We start from the raw sequence: 21,989 nt of genomic DNA, 5'->3' as shown, positions 1-21,989 counted from the left end.
ACATTTATTTTCGTTGACAGAGAAACTGCTATGAAGTGCACTTAAACTTCAAGAATCTTGAGTGCAAAGATTTTTTTGGGGTATATCTTCTTTAAAACGTTTTATCTGTGATCTTACAAGGTTTTTAAGCTTTAACTCCAGTTAGGGTTGTTTTTGTGGTTTAATTTTGAAATCCCGTTAGTGTTGTTGTGGCAGCCATTATCAATGTTAATCACCATTCAACCTGCTAAAGGCCCATTGGTTTGTGTTGAGAGCAATTTGCAGGCTGGCAGGAGTGGCTATCACAGCTGCAGCCAACTTGGTGATCAAGCCTGTGTCCTTATAAACCAGCATTTTCCTGAAGCACCAGCCATGCCAAAGCAAGACAAAGGAGTTTCGTAGACAGCATTTTAACTGGAACTAAAAAAATATGACCCATTATGCAGACATCCAGTTGAACTCTTCTGCTCCACTTCAATGTGCTAGGTGACGCCAGCATTAGCTGCTTACAGAAACCTAGCTCCTTCAGCTTACTTTGAATCGACTGATTTGCTGGACTAAACTTCAGTCAAACATGCGTTTCTATATAATCCAATTAAATTACAATACATTTACTTACCCAGTTCCAGTATGTCTCCCCTCCTCCATAGCTCTTGGTGATCTACTGTATGTAGCAGTGGTTGCGCTAGACTTTTTGGTTGTCCGTCATTTTGACGGACAGGATCGTAACATTTCCGTCATAATCCATTATTATCCGTCACTTTATTTTTCATGTTTTAATGATGAGATGAGACCTATTTAATATGTATGTTTGAGCAGCAAATATTCATTCATTCATGTTTTAATGATTCATACAGTACAGAACTTTTAAGGGCATGGAGAAACAAAAAGATGAACAGAGACACCGACCGTGTGGTCACTTTTCATGTCAACACGAACATGAATGATTTATTTGTTCCTGCACTGACAGCACAGCACGCTGATTTCTGCATCGTCGTGCACCCTCGGACAAATCCGTTACTCATCTTAGCTTTTCTACAGATGTCGCAGAAAATGTTGCCATCTTCCCTCCTCAGCCACTTAAACTCTTGCTCCCACTGAACCCAGTACTCCCGCTTGAACTCCTTGCCACTTGCTTGCCCCTCTGCCACTTGATTGCCCCTCTGCCACTTGATTGCCCCTCTGCCGCTGGCTGAACGTTGTCAGTTTTAGTCTTACTGGCTTGTCCTTCATCCTCCACCGCATCAATCCCTCTTTTTTTCACCTCGTTTATCCACACCATCACAATTACTGGGCTTATTAAAAAAGCTTCGGACGATCAGCTGCCGTGACATTTTGTGATTGCTAAAGCCGGTTAAACAACGAGGTCATCAACGAGGTCAAAAACAAGACTAGACAATAGCTACTTAATATACACCCACTCGCCACCATGGACAGGGGTGTGAATGACTAAATAATAGTTACAGACTACAGTAGAGTACAGTAGATCGCCCTCAGTCGACCTGGCCACTAAGGATGTAATATAATGTGGGCCGCTGGTGGACATTGTGGCGCTGTTCCGAGTTGTGTTCTAATCTGTCAAAATGACGGACTGCTTTCAGATTTTTCCGTCATTGTTAGAAAAAATCCGTCATTGACGGAAAATATTCGGTTAACGCGACCTCTGGTATGTAGACTCTGTCCTCTTTTCTCACTAGCCCAAATCCCTTTAATTTGAACATGCCACTGTTCTGTGTAGTACTGCTGTCCCTGTACGAGTCATGTTGTGTGTGTGGTCTTCTGTGCACACATGTGGGTACTGAGGGTAAGCGTGGTACAGAGCTTACCTGTAATAAGAAGTCGAAGAGAGCCAGTCTCCCCCACTCTGGGTGGTCTACTCCCACACAGGGCGCTGTCTTCAGGTTTGCTTCACTCCCACAGTGGGCCTGCAGCAGCTTCTGGTACCTGGCCCAGCTGAGCGGTACTGAGTTCTGGTCATTGTCTTTATCAGCCAGGTGTTTAATGTCTGGATCCCACCACACTACAGGTCTGGGTGTGCCGCTGATATATCGGTACGGTAAAATGTCACTGTGGAAAGTCCTCAGCACAGCAGGGAGACTCCTGTTGAGTCCCAGCACCCGGTCCAGATGGAAGGAGAACACTTCAAACCAGTCCTCAGTGCGTTTGACCAGGGAGCAAAGCCCCTGCTGGCAGCGCTCACTGTGGGTCTCTGCATGGCTTTGGGAAGGTGGATCACTCTTCTGTGAGGGAGAAATACATTTTTACAACTCTTATTTATAAAACACCTTTTTGTTTTAGACACTTAGCCCAATACCTGGTGCCTCAGGTAAAAGCTAAGAATATTTTCGTTGGAATGGCCTCACTTTGTAGATACAATTTGTATATGTAAGTAAAACAATCAAAAAAAACTTTTAGCCAGCAGTTAAAGGGAAATATTGCCTGATATTATGTGGATAATACTGAAGTGTGCGTTATATTGACAATGATAGCTGATGATTCCAGGCAGTGAAGCTCCTCGCCCTCAACTGTAATACTCTGTCGCACAGCATATCTACTACAGTCCTCCAGCAACTGGAGTTTCCTTGCCAGAGTATTTTCCTGTGTTTTGATGCTAATATTTCTCCTTGTGCCACCAGTGGATCATCAGCTCACCTGCCAATGGACCCTCCCGACAGCCTGCTTGCTTCTCCCTTTGCCACACCATTAGGCTTCAGGCCTCACCTGCCTGCCTCCCCTTCCATACCTCCACTATCCTGCCATATCTAGCCCTTCCCTCATCTCTTGACTGAGTACAACCTCTGTAAATCTGTAAAACTTCATTCCCTCTCGAGTCTGTGTTCTGCGACTGGGTCCAGTTTTTAGAGTAACCTTAACACAACTGCGGTGAAAACTGCACAGCGCATCACTAGCACATAGCTGCCAAAAAGAGCTACATATATAAAAACATATCATCTACAAACAGTTCATTCCAAACAGTGTATCTGTGTACCTGCTGGGGTGCAGGAGGATCCAGTGCCACTTGGAGCACCTGTCCATGTGCTGGCACCCTGGCCTTACTGACCACCTGGCCCCCTGCCAGGAGCTCCATCTTCTGGATGTCCTCCTTGCTGAGCCAGGGCTGGAGCTCTGCGCTGACCCTGATCCTCCTCCGGTCACTGCCTGGGAAGTCCTGCTCTCTGAAGCTCCGACACCAGGCGCCCTCCTTTTTCTTCATGGCTGTCTTTTGGTTGGACAAAGCCGAGCCAGGATTCTTTTCCTTCTCTTCCGAGGGATTGTGTTGTTTTTTCAGATCCCTAGAGGACTTTTTCACAGCCTGCCAATCCTTAGCGACTTTGCCAGATTTCCCAGAGTGATTTGTTGCTGGTCTGTTGTTTTCCTTGTGATGTTGACCTAGCTTTGCACTTTGTATTGGTGTGTCTGCTTTCCTGTGCCATCTGGCTGCCTGACTGCCATTTACCCGTGCAGAGTGCTTCACCACAGCACCGTGGTCGCTTGGCTTAATTCTATGTTTTGGCCCTGTGTTGTTAACTGTAAACCGAGAGAGATTGGCGCCTGCCAATTCTTTTCTTTTTGAAGCAATGCCATTGTTTTTATGTTTATTTCTGACAAAGTCTGGGTGACCTCTGTCTTTTATGTTGTTTTTGTCCTCACGAGCAACAGGTTTAGCTGGCACTGAATGTTTAAATGAGTCTTTTGGAGAGGGTTTCCGGGTCCTGCTCTGGATGTGAGTGAGTTGCAGCTGGTTAGAAGAAACAGGGGGTGAATTCATGTCTCTGGGCCTGGGTCTCAGCTCCCCGGTGGAGCTCAGGGCTCGGGACGACCTCCAGTCCATGTCAGAGCGCGGCAAAGGACGGGGCTGGGTCATAGCCATCACAAAGATCGCGAGGAAGAGGAGGAAGAGGGGAAAGAGGAAGAGCAGCCCCTTTTGACCACAGCAAAGTTTTGACCACATGCGCCAGGCCTGTGAGAAAAAAATAGACAAAAAGAACCATGATTATAACGGGGTGGTAGCATACATCTCAAAGATAGCTTTTGCACTAGACAGAATGTAGCGCTCAGATTCCAGAGGGGTTAACCAAAGGCTGCACTGAGAGCAACTGAGTCACACTGAACATGGGAAGGGAGCAAAACACACTGTGCAGAGGAGTGAAATCACAACAGACATGTGTAACCTTTGAGAATTTGCTGACAGAGGGAGCATAGCTTAAACATCTACACAATTCTGAATATACAAGTATCAGAATATAAAGCTTGTTGAGGCCTGCTCTGTGTTTCTTGTAATTTCCAGCTGAATAGGACTTATCCAATGCACAACAACAAGAAAAAGTCTGCCTCTGACTGCTCCTCCTCCCTTCCCCTATTTCTGTGGATGCAGAGTGAAGGAATGTTTCACACCATTGAGCTGTCTTCCACATCTCAGTGCTGTTAACAACTTTCCCATGTCCCTACACCTGTGAAAGTGTTCCATTATTATTTCCAACAGCAGGAATGCCCTGAACCTGTCTCCCACGCTTTTTTTTTATAGGAGCAGGATCCCAATGTGAGACTCAAATATATATCTTACCATTGTTAACATCGTTTTACTTTGTCATGGTGAGGTGGTCCACCAGGTGGAGGTGAACTCTGGCAGCTAAAGTACCTTGTAGGGAGTTAACGAAGTAATGTTACTGAGTCTTTGCTGCATCACACTAAAGGAATGGGATTATTGCTGAGAGGCTGCTAACCTCTGAATGCTGTATGTCTTTCACAGCAAATCTGAAGATTGCCTACCTCTGTCTCACTCCAGCAGCATGAGGGAGGTGGTAACACTCACAGTGCTTATATTTCTTTACCTTTTCTAAAACAAAAACCTTATATCTACAACAATAACTTGATGAACAAATGAGTGATGGACAGAAAATGATAAGTAAACTACTTTGATTGTCATTTAATTGCTTAGGGTGTTATTGATTTACTTGTCTCCCAGTAGTCTGCAGTCCCTCCTGCGTTAAACGTTTTTAAAACTCTGTTTAGATTTAGCCACTTCGGAATGGTGAAAGCGTTGATGTACATCAATGCGTCTGAGTATGGATGTTTGATGTCCCCTTCTCAATAACTCTCAAGTAATCTCACGTCTATTCTGGCACTAAATTTGATCAATTTACTGTTTATCAGACTACAAACAGTTAGATAACTACCCTGTCCTGTGGTCCCTGTCCCTCACTTCCTGCCGTGTAAGGCTGTTTAGCCCCGGACACACCAAGCCGATTTTGGCTGTCGATGGATGTCAGGCCAACGATGAGCGTCCTGTCGCCCTACTCAGATTAGTGTGTCCCGCACCGTCGTGTCTTTTCGGCCGTACCGACACCTTTTTGGCCGACAGCCTACCGATTCGACACGAATCGGTAGGCAATCGCCTAAGCCCCATGAGCTTCTCGTTGTAGAGTGAAAATGGAACGCACACGCTATTTGTTGTTTGTTTATATCCCGCAGTCTGTTCTTCTTCTCTCGGTGTATCACGCAGTCTGTCTTCCGGTTGTTGCCTCTTTTGAATGACGAACACACACTACCGCCGCCTGCTGGTAAGGAGAGTTATTGCCACTCACGCATGTGCAGTTCGTACGTGCTACTTGGCCATCGGCTGAAGTCTTTGCGGTGTGTTCCAGTGCGACTGTTGGCCAAGACGCATTAGACGTGAGGCGACACAACAGTCGGGTCCGTCTGTGTGAGTTCTTTGGTGTCAGCTTGGTGTGTCCCTACCTTTACACACCGAGCCGATTATCGGCGTCGATAGATGTCGGGTTTTTCGGCCGTGCCGACACCTTCCACCGCCGATTCGACATGTCGAATCGGGAGGCTGTCGGCCAAATAAATCACTCTGATTGGCTTTTCAGCTTAGTGAATCAGTGCATGAGAAGCGAAACGGAAGTGAGGGACCCAAACAAACTATTATTTTTGGAGTCAAATATGAGGTGTTTTATAAATGGAACCCATTATTATTATTATTATTATTATTATTATTATTAAGAAGGCAAATCTGAGATTTCATTTAACTCCAGCTCTCGACACAGGTTCGGGAAAGCCCCATGCACTGATTCGCTAGCTAAACAGCCAATCGGAGTGATTTATTTGACCGACAGCCTTTGGCCAATTGCCTACCGATTTAACATAGAATCGGTAGGTTTTCGGCCAAAAAGGTGTCGGCACGGCCGAAAAGACACAACGGTGCGGGACACACCAATCTGAGTAGGGCGACAAGACGCTCATCGTCGGCCTGACATCCATCGACGGCCAAAATCGTCTTGGTGTGTCCGGGGCTTAAAGCCTCTTACACACCAAACTGACAACTTCCGTGGGGGGTGAGTGGACTGCAGCTCCAGAGACGCACCTTCGTTAGCCGCTTTAGCAAATCCTGCTGCAAGACCTTACAGCAGTTTTGGGCAAGCTGAATATTTATATGTTGGAAAGTTACCAATTACATATAATCAAGTACTGTACTTATGTTGTTGTTATTATTATTATTATATAAATAATAATACATAATTATATATATTATGTTGTTTTTTACACTTGTTTCCTAATTTATTCTTCTTAAATACATGTTAAATTAATATTAAACGATTAGAAACATTACCTCAGCTCTGTATAACTTTGATCATCACATCGTCCTCATATTTTAAATGCAACCCGGTATCACGGCAAGACGTGAACATGTGACGATTTACCATGCTGGGAGACGTGAAGATGTCACGATTTCGTCCCTTCAAACGTGACAGTTACATGGTATTGTTAACCCATGTTAACCAGTGGAGAAATACCCGGAAATGCCAAGCAAATGCTACCCGACGGTCGGTTGTTATTGTCAATATGAATATAATAATGATTTATTTTTTAATAGTCACACTCGATTACGCCAATTTTCTTGTTGCCCCAGCTGGTTGACACCTCTTTTAGCAGAAACAACGGCTACATTAATGTATTACATCGATGTTAATCCATGCGTGTGGATGTGGAATTAACGGACGTGACGTTGTGCGATTGCGTTGCCAGGCAACAGCTTCGGTTCATGTTCATTTACAAACTCTTCAACTACAACCGTAGTTATATTTAAAAACATGTTAGAAGGCCTCACAAAATACTTTAATGTAAATTTAAATTGAAATGTGAAGGAATGTGTGTATAACAAAAATATATAAACGAAACCGGAAACAGACGTAGGCAAGATCCTCAGCTCGATGATTGAATGGTTTAGCCGCAATGCATGCTGGGATTTGGTGTTAATGCGATTTGAAATAAGAAATAATAAGAAATACTGTAAAGCCACATCCTACAAACACCAGAAGAGTTGTGTGTTAATGCACACACACCTATTCCCCGTATAACCATCCCTACTCCTGATGGAGCAGGTGTCTAAAAGCTGTCTTTCCTCTCTCTTTTTATATCGCTGTTCTTCTCTTCCAGCTCAGGGCTGCAGGAAAGTATTCAGCATTATGTTGAGACATGCAACAAGTTCTGCAGATAGCCAGCTAGCCTCAGGAGAGGAGGAGTGCAGGGGAATCACATACAGGAGGAACTTATGAGTCACACAAACAACTATAAGAGGATTAACATAAGAAGCATGCCCCAAGGGGGAATCCTGTCCAACAACCGCTGGAAACAAGCCATCAGGTTGGGAGTGATTACAAACGCTGAGTTATATTTCTGAAAGGACTCAAAGGGCACATAGTTGGCAGTCAATTTATATTTTGCCAAATCATTTAGGTGCAAAAACAGGCTTTCCTAAAACCCATAAACAAATCTTCATGACAGAAAGCCTCACATTGACAACCCAGTTACATTTGAGTTGTTAAGTCTTAATTTCTTAAAGATAGAATAGGGCTCACTTCATCATATTCCATCTTTCTGTTTGACTGGCAGAAAGTCGGCAGGTGTTACCAATTTCCTCAGAGACACTTTGGGCAAAGGCAATCACTTACTCTAGTGCAAAAAAAATGGACAAGAATGTAGTCAAATAGGGATCACTTTATTACAGGGTATGGTTGTATTATTTCATTTGTTGCATCCTCATCTCAGACTTTGCACCACGCATCCAGCACTTATCGTGAAAGACAAAATGCATTCACATGCATGAAAGCATACGGTAAAGAAGATAAGGCAGCAGTATTGTCTGGAGCAGGAGCAAACATGCCTGATGTAGATCTATACATTATATAGTTGTGGAAAGGCTAGATGTACTCAATCAAGAGGACTTCCTACGATATTCATTCTCTCTCTCACTTCCCCAGCAGCCTCTAAAATGCTACTCTTTTAATTGACCGACTACATTTTCCCATGATCCCCAACAGCCAATCACTGTGCAGCTGTCACATTTTAAATCTGTTCTCCCCTCTCTGCAGTTAGTGGTTCTTTCAGGCTTCATGGCATTGAAGTCCACTCCAAATGACCTCTCCTTTAAATTACATGGTATAAAGATAGGGTCTAATTGCCAAAGACTATTCAAACTTCTATCAAAATAAGTCTCTCCTGATTAAATGATGATCAGATGTGATATTAGCCTTAACAGCATTTAACATTCACCCAGCTGGAATGTATGCATGTAGGCAGTTACACATGTGGACAAGCCAATAACTTAGTTAGCATACATACAAAGTATACAGTACGGACTGTGTGTGCCTTCAGATAATTCCATTTATAGTGCACATTTATTGATGTATTTGAATGATGTCCTGTGGACAAGCGTATATCTAAAGATCTCGCAGAGAAACTTTGTGAAGAGGAAACCTTACACTGCTCTTCCTGCCCTGTGTCCCATCAGAAAGTCTCCCCTAAGAAGCAGTGGATGAAATTACCAAGGTGACATTTGGCATGGGTTAAATGACCCTGCTCTTTGTGTAAATGTTTCTGTGGTGTCCAGGCATTTTTTCATCCTCCAAGTGAGCGTTTTGTGTTTCTTTCTATGGTTTATCAAGCCTTTGTACATTTGTACCTCTTCTTTGGTGTTGTGCATTTGGGTCTTGAGCCTTGTATCATAGTAACAGTTTATAATGAAAAGCAGTCTTTAGGGAGGGTTTAATCTATTACAATAAGTGAAATGTTTCAAAAGGTATCGCTGCTCTGCTGAACAAATCAATGCACTTTCTACTTCAGAATGTTTATCACCAAACACTGTACAGACCAGCCTTCCATTAAAGCCTCACACCATCATTATACTGTATATCATAGAGTCCATCAGTGATCTTTTACTAGAACCATACTTAAGTTTTAACAGCCATGCTATCAGCTTTGTGAGGCAATGCTAACATGCTGATGTTTTGTATACCCTGGGCAAAGGAATAAAGGTTGCAGTGCTTTATGTTCCTCATCTCTGTGTGTGGAGTGAAGCCAAGACATATGATCACATTTCTGAAAGTAATTACTCTCCATATGTCGGCAATGGGCGTGCTCATGTGGTTGGATATATTCCCAATTGCACATTCCACAGTTCTCCTAAGAGAAAGGTGGAGCATGATCTAGATTAGAAGATTTGCGTGGCCAAAAATAACCAGGGCTGACATTTTAAAATAATTTGCTGACACACAAGAGACACACTTAATATGGGTGTTATTCAAATTACATTTATAAAAAAGATAAAATGACACTGTGGGTAAACATGAAGACTATCATAGCTTGCAGAACCACCACTTATTCCTTGAAACGTATTACATTTACATTCCAACCCCTGATATCACACATTTAGGTAGGAATCTACCTCTATCTTTGTGAGACTATTAACCTTTCATGTCTGACTTCTCTGCAGTAGGCGTTCACTGTGGCTGTGTTTTGTTCATAGTCAAATACATCTTTAAAGTCTGTTTCCCATATCTCCACACTCAAAACATTCATCTGTCCTGTGCTGGTGTAACCGATGTATAACTTCACTTGTTTATATTTCAGTAAAATCATTTTTGTCCATACTTTCTTTGTAAAACTTGTCACTGTCACTTTATTTTTTAGATGCTTTTATTTAGAAAAGTACGTTTAATTTTTGGTACTCTTGGCACCTGCACATTTGTGTAGACTCGCGCTACTTTCCTCAGTTAGCTTCAGGCCCGACTGAGGAGAAGTAAGTGGAACAAGTGGTGTCATAAATGTTGTAGTTGATATGTTAATAGATTGTGTAATGTTACACTTCACACAAGCCAAAGTTGTTGCAGTTAATATCTATATTTTGCCGTGTGTAACTGTAGTTTATATAATGTGCAGCGCTTCAAACAGTGTGTGTGAGCTTTCTAAAGTTTAGCTATGCTAACCTAACATGTGGGTGTTTTCTTCCACTGAAAGTATTAAGGTAGAAAGCTGATTAAGTAATTTCCTGCTGTAATTATATGCTGCTTTGCACAGGTATGTGGGTATTCTTTTTGTGTTTTGTAACTGTAAATTGTATTGTTTGTTTTGCAAGTGTAAATTAATGGTTATATTTTTATATATTAATTTACAAAGAAAAACCGGTTTGCCACCATGGATAAATGTATATCTGTTAAAAGAATATGTATTAATTAATTGTATTATTTAGAACTCTGTGTATACTTTCCTGAGTTAGCTTCAGGCCCGACTGAGGAGAATATTAAGGTAGAAAGCTGATGAAGTCATTTCCTGCTGTAATTATGTGCTGTTTTGCACAGATAATAAATCCTGGTTGGCAAGAAAGAAGTCGTTTGCATCCGTTAAACACAACACAACGCAGAGATCACATGTGGCGTCAAACCAGACCGGTTACACTGGCATCGTTAGAGCCATCCCTGTGTTTAACTCTGAATGAATCGAAGACTTAGTTAGGAATCCTTGTTTCCAAACTTTAGTGACAAATTTACCAAACCTGAGTTGAGTTTGTTCCCTAACAGCTCATCCCGTATAAATGGCGAAACACCGGAGATGGTAAACCACGTGGATGGCACTGAAAGCGGTGTGACGGCAATATTCCCATTGAATAAGGGGGAAACCCTCTTTAACCCTCTGAGACCCACATAGGACATTTCCGTTTTTGTATATTTTTGTGTTTTACCTTATAAATTGTCATTTCTTTACAGTATAATCAAGTTTTGCACATCCCAGAAATCAGCACAACCTCAGCTAATGATATATGTCACTCATTAGAGACTTATATACAATATAATATGGGATATTTGCCCATAAAACATTTTTTTCTTTTAAAACAGAGCTTGAATTTTTTACTTATTTCATTAAAAATAACTGCTAACCATAACATTGAAAAAAACATTCAACACAGACAATTGCACACATTTATTATCATTGTATCAGAACTGATTAGAAGATTCTAACTTATTCTGTTCATTAGTTATGCCCATTCTTTTGGGCAGTTGTTTTGCAAGGAATTGTACATTACATTACATTGCATTTAGCTGACGCTTTTATCCAAAGCGACTTACAATAAGTGCGTTCAACCAACAAAATACAAACTTGAAGAAAACAGAATCATATAAGTACATCAGGTTTCATAGAGCAAAAACATTTCAAGTGCTACTCAACTGGCTTTAGATAAGCCAGCCCTTTATTAGTATATAAGTGCTTTGTTAATAGTTCTATCGCTCGAAGTGGAGTCGAAAGAGATGAGTTTTCAGTCTGCGCCGGAAGGTGTGTAAGCTATCTGCTGTCCTGATTTCAATGGGGAGCTCATTCCACCATTTTGGAGCCAGGATAGCAAACCCACGTGTTTTAGCTGATGGGAACTTGGGTCCCCTTCGCAGCGAGCCGTTTGGTTGATGCAGAGCGGAGTGCACTGTAAAATAAATTGTCAAGACTACACATGATATATGTGACCCCCTTCTCTATTTTCCTATGGTAAAGTTTCGTTTAGCACTTTTATTTTGGTAGTAATAAGATCGGGACTCTTATTTTGAAGGAACTTTTACCGGAAGTGAATGCACAACGGAGCAGAATGTACATATATATTTCGCCTCCCAAGACTTTACACATTTGCGCGTTATCAGTTGATTCACTTTGAACATTCGTTTGAGATGTTAACGGGTTGGCCGAACTTTTTACCCCACAGTCAAACAACTTAATTTGCTCCGCCATTTTTTGTAAAACAAACACACGGCGCACGGCGCACCGCGCATGCGATTAAACGTGCATCGCTTTCTGGCTCCGTAATCACACCAATGCACGTGCAACTTAAGTATCAGGTTCCGACTGGTCACAACAATAATTAAATATCACTCTTAATTAGACCCTCCAGAAAAACGCGATTCTACGATCGCAGAATTTACCTCATAATCAGCAAAATGGCACAGATTTTTAAAAGGCCGCATATTTATGAAAAGGCCGCATAATCCCCGCATTTTTCCACACAAAGTTGAGAAAAAAAAAAGTTAACCCGTCTTGACGTGAAGTGATGATGATGATGACGCGACGTCAACAGCTCGCGTATCACAGAAGGTAAACAACAACACCGTAGAGTGAACGTGTGGAGCTCACACGAGAGAGAAAACACCAAGATGAAACAATCTAATCCATCTCATTTACCGAAGAACATTTCTGCTAAAGACCGGGCAAAGCAGTTCCCCGATGTCTTGCACGAAAGTGGGGGGAAACTATTCTGCACCCCGTGCAACTGTGTGTTGGAGCATAAGAGAACATCGACGGTGACGACCCACTTTGATTCATTCAAAGATTCGAAAATGCTTTCTGCTGCTGCGGACAAGAAAGCCAAACAACTCACGTTCACCGAGGCATCAACCTCCAAAACCCTTTCGAGGGCTACAAGAAACGAGGTGAGAAGCCTACAAGATTGAAGCTGGTCAGATAACGAACGTGTAAATGAAAACAGAATGAGGCGGAGAAGTGTGTGTGTGTGTGAGAGAGAGAGAGTGTGATTAAAATAGCCCAATTTCTTTTACAATAAATAAACATTGAATGTGTTTAATTGAATAGTAAAGGGGTTTAACGTTAGTGGCAGGTTGTGTGTGAGAGAGAATAAATAAATAAGACAGCCCAATATTGATTTTTTCCGCATATTTAGCATATTTCGCAACTTTCCGCATATTTCGCAATTTCACCGCATACAATCACATAAAACCCCGCATGTTTGATCGCATAATCAAGGATTTTAGCCCGCATAATCAAGGATTTTAGCCTGCGTTTTTCTGGAGGGTCTACTTAATACAACAAATAATGAACATTTATCTATTTTGGGGTGCACATTTTGCTGTTCTTATTTCTATATGTTAGAAACTGGTTGCCACTGATGGAAACCAAAGGCCAAGAAGTGGTTGACATTTTTTCTGGCAACCGTTACTGTCGAGCCCTGCTATCCAAATCCACTTCCAAGAGCAAAGCTGTGTCACCAACTTCTGCGCACCCAACGCCCCGATCGGACCCATCCTCAGGCACCACAGCCACCAGTGTGCACCAGTCGTGGCCACACCAGCAGCCGGCGCCCCCTGCCTGCGGTTTATGCAGACATCTGAAACATTTGTGTCCCACATCTCAAAACATTTCATCTGTCCTGCACTTGCATATACCGTAAGAGCCATCCCGTGTTCAACTTCGAAAGACACGTCTGTATGAGTAAGTGGGTCTATAGTATAAACATGAACACCTGCTGCCTCAATGACTGAACATACTTCAGGTTGGGATCCCAAACTCACAGTTTTTGAACCCTCTGACAAATGTACCAAATCGTTGGAGCTCATTTGCTAACAGCTCATTGGGTATGAACAGCAAAACACCAGAGATGGTAAATTGTGTGGATGGCACTGACAGCGGGGAAACTTGGATATTTAAGTCCCTGATAAACACACCGCCTCGATCAGCTGATAACCATGCAGCTCATCTTTCATGAACACCACCACTTTGGTCAATATCGAGGCAAACAACACACTGTCAAGTCCTACCGGCTGGGGTAGGCTACAGCCATACCAATAAATGGCTTAGCCCACCTTGAAAAATTATGTTAAAGTAAGCAAAAAGAAGTCCGTCAACTCGCGCGGAGTAAATTGCACAGACAGCAGTTAGTAAGATTGATTTCAGTAGCCACTTGTCTGGAAACGGATTTGAAAACTTTTGTCACGTAGTGATCGTCTTCTCAATAAAACATTTTTGCTAATGTCTTCTGGCCAATCAGAATCAAGATAACGGCGTGGTGTTGTTGCAGGAAGTCCCGACGGAGAATAATTTTGCGGTAGAACCACTCTTTATACATCCATGGATACAACATTACGTGTTGATAGAAATCAACACGTAATGAAATAAGACCCCACGGTTTGATGATTGATAGGTGTGTGGGCTGTCTTTCATTTTGACACACAGAACAATTGGGGCTATCCACCCTTATCCACAATGTAAAGTCATTCACAGCCTCTTCCCTCTTCTCTCTGTGAGGAGCAGCAGGTTCAGCTTTCAGAACAAAGTAACAGAAAACAAAAATGGCATTCATTTTTTTAAATATGTCGTGTAGTAATAGATTTATTTTGTTTCTTCTCAAGAGAGTACCAGAATGTGTATTTTATGTTAGTATTTCAAAAAATCTCCTGCAGGCAGGCCCGGACTGACTGACAGACCCGGATTTTTTTTGTTATGTATGTATTGTGAACGCAACAGCTGCGCTAATGTGGGTCTGACTCTGCCTCACAGAGGGTGACTGGCTACATGATGTGGCCTGCCGACATGGCTACTTTCATACAGATCATACACTAAAGCCCTCGATTGGTCTCTGTGTGTCATTCAAGCTCGGGAGGGTGTGTATGTGTGGCACGAGCGAGAGAGTAAGCGCGCGCACCGGTTACGTGTATTGTTGTTGTTAGCATCTGGTGCTAGCTAGCTGCGCTAAAGGATATAATGAGCTGTCAACAAGGTGGAGGAGAGTCCTCTCCTGTCAGACTGAGAGACTGATAACTACAGCTCAGGTGAGGTAAAGGACTCTCTGAGTGTTTAGATAGTTAACTTAGTCTAAGTTCTCTCTGTGGGTCTCAAACGGTTTGGTCACCATTTATGTAAACACATATTTCCATTTGAGGGGGGAGTGATTAGTAAAATATGCATGAATAATTTAAAAAAAAAGTTAAATAAGTGAAAAAGATAAACTTAAAAAACTTGTTGAGAGCTAAAACTAGTCTTTGCTGCTGCCTCAAAGAGGAGCAGGGGGAGAGGGAGAGGCTGGTTCAGGAGCACAGACACACTATGCCATGCTAACTATAAATGAACCAAAAACAAATAATAAACAAGTTTCAATGTTTTTTCATATTGGATATGGGATGTTATTGGTTATGGCCATGTTATTATGATTTTATGATTATTTAAATGTATAGTTTCATATGGGTGTAGTCTCTTTATTTCCCCCTCAAAATGCACCAGATTGATGCATTTAAGTCCAACATTTAAAAAAAAATCTTACTGGGGGAGCATGCCTCCACTTAAAATATGTTCACATGGATAGGTTCCTAAATAGATTTGCAAAAAAAATGTAAATAGTGACCTATGTCCATATATTTATTCTGGGGTAGTAGATTTAAACTAGAGGGCTATCACTATGGGCAGCAACGCTGTAAATATTGACAAATAAATCCAGGAAAATGGCACAAAAGAAAACTGGTAGTGGCCTGGATGGGTGTATAATTCCCGGCCTGACTTATTGTCCCAGTCCGGCCCTGCCTGCAGGGGTTGGGTTTTCAGCTTGTCAACTCTTTCACCTGTGGGGAAATTGCAGGATTGGCTCCAGGTCACCCTTTTTATTTACTACAAGACAAATGTGCCTTTTTATTTCATACAGTTACATTTGGATTGAGACAGGGAAATAATCTAACCCTCACGCGTGGCATTTCACTGTCAAGGGGAGCGTGTATGTAATTACATTGCAAATACTGACTTGAGCCCCACCACTATATGGGTTAGCCCTACCATAGATTACCCAACACAAATACTCTGGAGCCGTCACTGCTGACAGCCAGCAGAATCTCCTCCACAGCAACACTGTTATCCTGCTGGACTACGGGAAAAGAGAGCAGAATAAAACAGGAGAGCAGAGAAGAAAAGGGGAGGGAGGATAAGAGAAAAGAGAAAGAAGAAAGAGGAGAGGAGAAGAGAAAAGTAAAGAAAAGCAAAAGAGAAGAATGGGCAGAGCGTTCTCTCGGTTGCCATGTGGCGGTGGAAAGCAGGAGTCTGTCTGCTCTGCGTCTGGAACTCATTTGAAATGTGAGACTATAGGGACTACTCCAAAGACAGATGATAGTCAGGAGATAGGAAATCACTGTTTTGACTTGCCACCAAGCTATTTTCAGGCCTCTTTGCAAAAACTGTGCAGATTGCAAATGTCAAGCATTTGAGGGATTTGTTCTATAAATATTAACATTGGATTACCATTTGCATAGGATCACAGAGCTTGTGCATTTTCTTTCCTTTTTATTTAATGAAATGAAAGGAAACAAGTATGACTGTCCACAACTACTTTTAAATGACATATTTTGCATAAACAGCTTCATAATAAAATGTTTAATATCACATGGCTATTCTGCAGAACTCTTGCTTAATATTTTTGCTTATCGTGATTTGAACGAATACGTGTTAATTGCAGGTGGGCACATTAACCTTAAAGCCTAAAGGTAATTGAATCATAGTAAAGGATTTTTAAACTTCTTCAACCGAATATAGACGTTTGTATAATCCTGTACAGCAAAACTGTATCACATATATTTGTATACTCTATTTTGACTTGGGTATAGTTCTCAGAAAGTAAAACAAATGAAAACGTGTTGCTTTCTTTTTTGGGAACTTAATTTCTCACTAATGTTTTTATTGTCATCATGCCTCTTGCACACAAAATGATACCCTTAATTTGTAAAATGCATAGGTCTGGTATGATCTTTTCAAATTAGCTAAACACATACAGATGTGTTGTCCCTGGTTATATTATAGGCTTCAATAACACTGAGGAAAAACATGCACGTTTCACTGCTTTACTGCTTAGTAGGATACGGGTTAGCAGAGCCATATCTGAGCTCTGCTTGCTCAGCACTTCGCTCAGTGTCTCGGCTTGTTTCATGCTGCACGGCTGAAGGGGAAACGTTAGTCTGAAACAGGCTTACCATGGTTCCTAAGCCCGGGCGAGGGCATTCCACTTCAGCCTCTTCAGGTAGGTTTAACGCCAACACATCCCGTGGAGCGGAGCCCGGGGACCCCCGAAAGTCACTGGTCCTGAAGTTGTAGCCGGGCGTAAGTCACTCAACTACTTTATTTTGGAACATATTTCCACAGGTGACTATGCAAAAAGGTCCTCAGCTGCACAGGTAACATCAGCGTACTGTCATTATCTTTGCTGCAGATTTAAGTTTGATGAGCAGGCTGTCGCGAGCCCAGCCTCCCTCACGCGGGAACCCGCTCCTCCACGCGACCGTCTGGGAAAGTGATTTCAAAATAAAAGCCACTGTGTTTACGGAGGGACGTAGTGAAATATGAGAAGTCTTCCCCCTCCACAACATAGCGTCCTCACAGCTGTAAGAAAACTTAAGGAAGACCTGACAAAGGAAAGACTCTCTCGAAACGTTGAGGGAAAAATAGATGGACAGATAAAAACATATATGGCTGGAAAGACGAATGGACAGTGGTGGACTGTAACTAAGTAGCCTACATTTACTGTACTTAAGTACAATTTTGAGGTATAGCCTACTTTTACTTCACTTGAGTCTTTTCATATTATGGTACTTTATGATTTTATTTACTAGATTTTGGAGGCATGTTTTTACTTCACTCCACTACATTTATTTACAAATGTATTTACTAGCTACTTTGCAGGTATGGATTTATAATAGAGAATATAAATCAACTAATAAATCATAATGTATTAACAAAGGTTTAAAAGCTACCCAGCAGTAGGATCTGTCAGTGGCGGCTGGTGCATTTTTCTCCAGGGGGGGCTCTACCAAAATATAAGCAAACGTATACACAAACTCAAAACATATGTCATATTACAACGCAGTGCTAGCTCAAAGGCACACAGCACTTGATACAGTATATTCTTTTAGTGCCTGTTTTGGTCAACCTCCTTATTATGCTTACTGATCCCTATTCTGTAGCCCTCATTGGACAGCAGTGTTTACTTTCCTAAATATGGCTAGTCGCATAGCATCATCCACGTGGACTCTAGTTTGTTCATGCCTTTTAATGTTTCCTGATATGTGCTTTAAGTCACTCACATCTGTCTGGATCCATGCTGGGTCTGGTCCATATGGTCTGATCCTGACGTTTGAAAAGGGAGGCAGGGGAAGCAAAATATAGCACTGGTATTGCTACATGTAGTTAGCCCTTCTTGCTAAACCAGCTCTTTGAAAGAGCACGTATACTGCCTTCCTCTGTCCTTAACTCCTGCCTATGTCAGGCTGATCAGGTCCGAGCTCTTTTACTTTCAGCTTTCCCTAGTGTACTCCTCTCAAAGGGTGTTTCTTTAAGTGATGAAACATCATGTTCTTTCTCCATATTCGCTATCTAGTTTTGTTTACACTCCGTCTCCGTCTAGCTCTCTCATTCAAACGTCAATCACTCACTCTGGCGTTCCTGCTGCTCCCTAGTTGTTGGCGGTGACAACAGCTGCTTTGGGCGCAGTTTGGTGCGCCCCGAGCTGCTCCCATCACTTGCATTGAAGAGGTGCAGACTGCGCATGCACCACTTGTAACGAGAGTCAATGGAGTGGTGCAGCGATGACGTATTTACCTGGAAGTAAGCTGAGCATGGGTTCCCTCGACAAAAAAGCAATGGGATTTCTCCATAGGATTTTGGAAAATACATCGAAATAAGGTCTGTGGAAAACGAACCTGTTTGATAAATGCACGTTTTGTTCAGCCGGATAATATCCACATGTATACCCTACTTTTATAATTTTCGAATCATAAATCTAATCGCCGGAAGCAAAATGCTAACGTTATGCTATAAAGTAACGAACTACAGCCGAGTACAGCAGGGTCGCACAACTTCAACGTCACGCCAACTTAAGATCGATATTCAAACATACAGATTAAAAATTGTACAAGTTGAAGCGTTTGTTTTAACAGTTTGCAAGAGCGCAGGTATGTTACGGGTGAGCGAAGCAAGCAGGACCCAAATGCAGATAATACTGAAAATACCTTTATTTCAAGGATACACGGACAAACAGAACACTCCCCGGTGAACACAGTCACAGACAAACGACGAACCAACAATGACAGACAGAAAAAACAGAACTTAAATACACACAGGACTAATCAAGGAAACAAGAGACAGGTGAGGAGGGAGGAGAAAACACAGGGGCACCAGGTGAACACAATCAAGAAAACAGGTAGGAGGGAACAGGTAGGAGGGAACACACACAGATCTAAACAAGACAAAACACAACACAGACAGATCGTGACAAGGTACTTGCTTTCAAGCAGAACAGGGGCAAACAAAATTAGAGGAGTGTAATGACGTACAACGTCCTTGACAATTTCTGTAGTCCTATTCAGCCACTGAACACACACACACACACACACACACACACACACACACACACACACACACACACACACACACACACACACACACACACACACACACACACTGTACAACACACACCTACAGCTCCTAAAGCATATCATACATATCAGGATACAGCCGTTGTGTATTTTATTATGTGAATGGTTTTAGAAAAATATCGACTCTTTGTTTAGATATCAACCATCGTTTTTCAGACACGTAAACTCTTCAAAAATCACCAGTGGGGTCACTGCTGATGTATTTAATGTCGTAGAACACAACGTGATCCGTCTCTTAAATGTGTGTCAACCACAGACCTTATTTCAAGCTATTTTCCAAAATCCTATAGAGAAATCCCATTGACTCTGAGACGAGGGAACCGGTAGTGGTAAAATGCTAACTCACTTCCGGGTTTTAGTCCATATTGTAATTACAAATATTACTTTTTTGTATTGTAATTATTAATGTCATGTATGCACTTGGTAAGGGTGGGGATTACTTAAATAACATATGTGGCGGCCTTCCCACATTCTAGATTGCCATTAAAAAATATTTTAATACTTTTTTTTTTTAATGATCAAGGTACATATTATATAGTTGGTGTCAGTTAAATGTATAATCTACGATCAAATATAGATACAAATTGTTTTACGATGTCTAAAGTTATTGATAAGTCATGTGTTTCCTACTTAGGGCGCAGACATCTTTGCCAATAGAGTGGTGCAGTGACGAGTCCCATACTGGTAAATAAGTACTTTTTTACTTGAAGTATATTTTTTACTATTAGGCCTACTTTGAGTACTATTTTGAATGCAATAATTGAACTTGTAAAAATACTATGTTTTTTTTAGTTAAGTTAACATCTGAGTACTTCTCCCACCTCTGCCAATGGATGGATAGTAGTCTGTTACCCGAGGGAATCAGTGCATGACTCTGCAGAAAAAACCGCAAGGTGGAAGAGCAGCTCTGGACCCTGACCCCTAGCTGATTAACTGATCTGTCCTCCTGGGGGGCTTCCAGGGGCCTTTCTCATTTCTCTAATTCCCCTCTTCGACTCCCCTCCTCGACTACTATCCTCGTGTCTTAGTCCCGCCCACAGGAGATGCGAGCGGAGGAACCGAGGAGAGAGGAGGGGAAGCAGCAGGCGGTTAGAGAAATGAGAAATCCTCTCCTCTGAGCGGTCATTTTAAAGACACGTCCGTTAATGATGACAGGAGGCACAGGACTCGGTCTGATGGACAGAACTGAGTTCATGATGATTTATTTAATTTTAATTCATTTTAATTAAAAAAAAGTTTTATTTGCAAGTATTAAAAGTAAGCATGGGACACCAAACCAACTGAGACCTGTCTGTCCGCTGCACACTGCATCCACGCACAAACATACACACACACACACACACACACACACACACACACACACACACACACCACACACACACACACACACACACACACACACACACACACACCACACACACACACACACACACACACACACACACACACACACACACACACACACACACTATACAACACACACCTACAGCTCCTAAAGCATATCATATCAGGATACAGCCGTTGTGTATTTTATTATGTGAAGCACTAAATGGTTTTAGAAAAATATCGACTCTTTGTTTAGATCAACTAAACTAAAGCATACAAATAAAGACAGTAATGTAGGCCTGTTATACTGAGTGATATATATTATTCACACTGCTCTGCTTTCTGCACGGACCTCTCAGCTGTTCTCACTTTAAACATCGCGTCGCGATTCAAGCAGTTAATAAAATAATATTCAGGGGATGCATGCAGAGCTGTCATTGGTTAAGAAAAGTAAAGTCCGGCTGTGCGGCACGACTCTTTAAACATCACTGTTGCCGGATATACATCTGCGGAGAAGCCGCGGAGGACCCATCAGTGTATCCTTGATTATAGCTCTTCCAGAGAGCCTCCTCGATGCTCGGTCCTCGAAGTGCATTTAGAGAAATTAGGGTTGCGGTCGAATAGTCAATTTTGCTTTGGAACCTTCCTAACGGAGTGAAATGACCCAGAAGTACGTCAGTGGCAGCCATGATAAGTGCCGTTCGAAATCTCTAAGGTCGCGGTCGGATAGTTTAAAAATCAGCTCCTAAGTTCTAACCTTATCTCCTATTCCTTGACCTCTGAGTGAAACGTCACGGGGTTAAGGGATAGTGGATAGGAGAATTCAAAAGGACTTAGGAGAAGAGACTGCGGTACTTTAGAGAATCCGAATGCACTTTCACTATCCAACGTGTTTATGATGCGCCAGCGGACGTCATTTTGTGCGTCTGCTGCTGTGGGGAAACTATGGAAACTACAGTTTTCTATACAGCGGACTACAACATGGATGTTTAATAAGAACGACGGACTCATCTAGAGACTCTGCACCGTGCTCTGATGCTGTTGCTTTGCTTTATGAACGTGGACAACAGAGAAACATATTCTTCATGACCAAAGTTGGAATTGAAATAAAAAATGAAAGTGAAACTTATGCTCGTCACCTTCTCCCTCCGGTCCACATTAATACAAATT

General features: G+C 42.1%; 1 protein-coding gene across 4 annotated transcripts in view; it reads right to left on the bottom strand.

Annotated features, from left to right (window-relative positions):
- The window catches only part of gask1a (golgi associated kinase 1A), a 43,257-nt gene extending 25,919 nt beyond the window's left edge, over positions 1-17,338 (bottom strand). For 2 of the 4 annotated variants that reach the window (XM_034227935.1, XM_034227960.1), the window contains exons 1-3: positions 4,544-5,452; positions 2,969-3,940; positions 1,806-2,219 (exon numbers count right to left, since the gene is read on the bottom strand). In XM_034227935.1, the coding sequence (XP_034083826.1) occupies positions 1,806-2,219; positions 2,969-3,940; positions 4,544-4,555 (1,398 nt within the window). In that variant the 5' untranslated portion in view covers positions 4,556-5,452. Of the gene's footprint in view, positions 1-1,805; positions 2,220-2,968; positions 3,941-4,543; positions 5,453-17,036 lie in introns of those variants that run through there. The other 2 variants (XM_034227943.1, XM_034227950.1) reach the window with 2 other exon arrangements.
- Positions 17,339-21,989: the final 4,651 nt, after the last annotated feature.

Source organism: Gymnodraco acuticeps, unplaced genomic scaffold, assembly GCF_902827175.1.
Source record: "Gymnodraco acuticeps unplaced genomic scaffold, fGymAcu1.1, whole genome shotgun sequence".
NCBI lineage: Eukaryota > Metazoa > Chordata > Actinopteri > Perciformes > Bathydraconidae > Gymnodraco > Gymnodraco acuticeps.
This window is presented reverse-complemented; position numbering and strand designations above follow the sequence as displayed.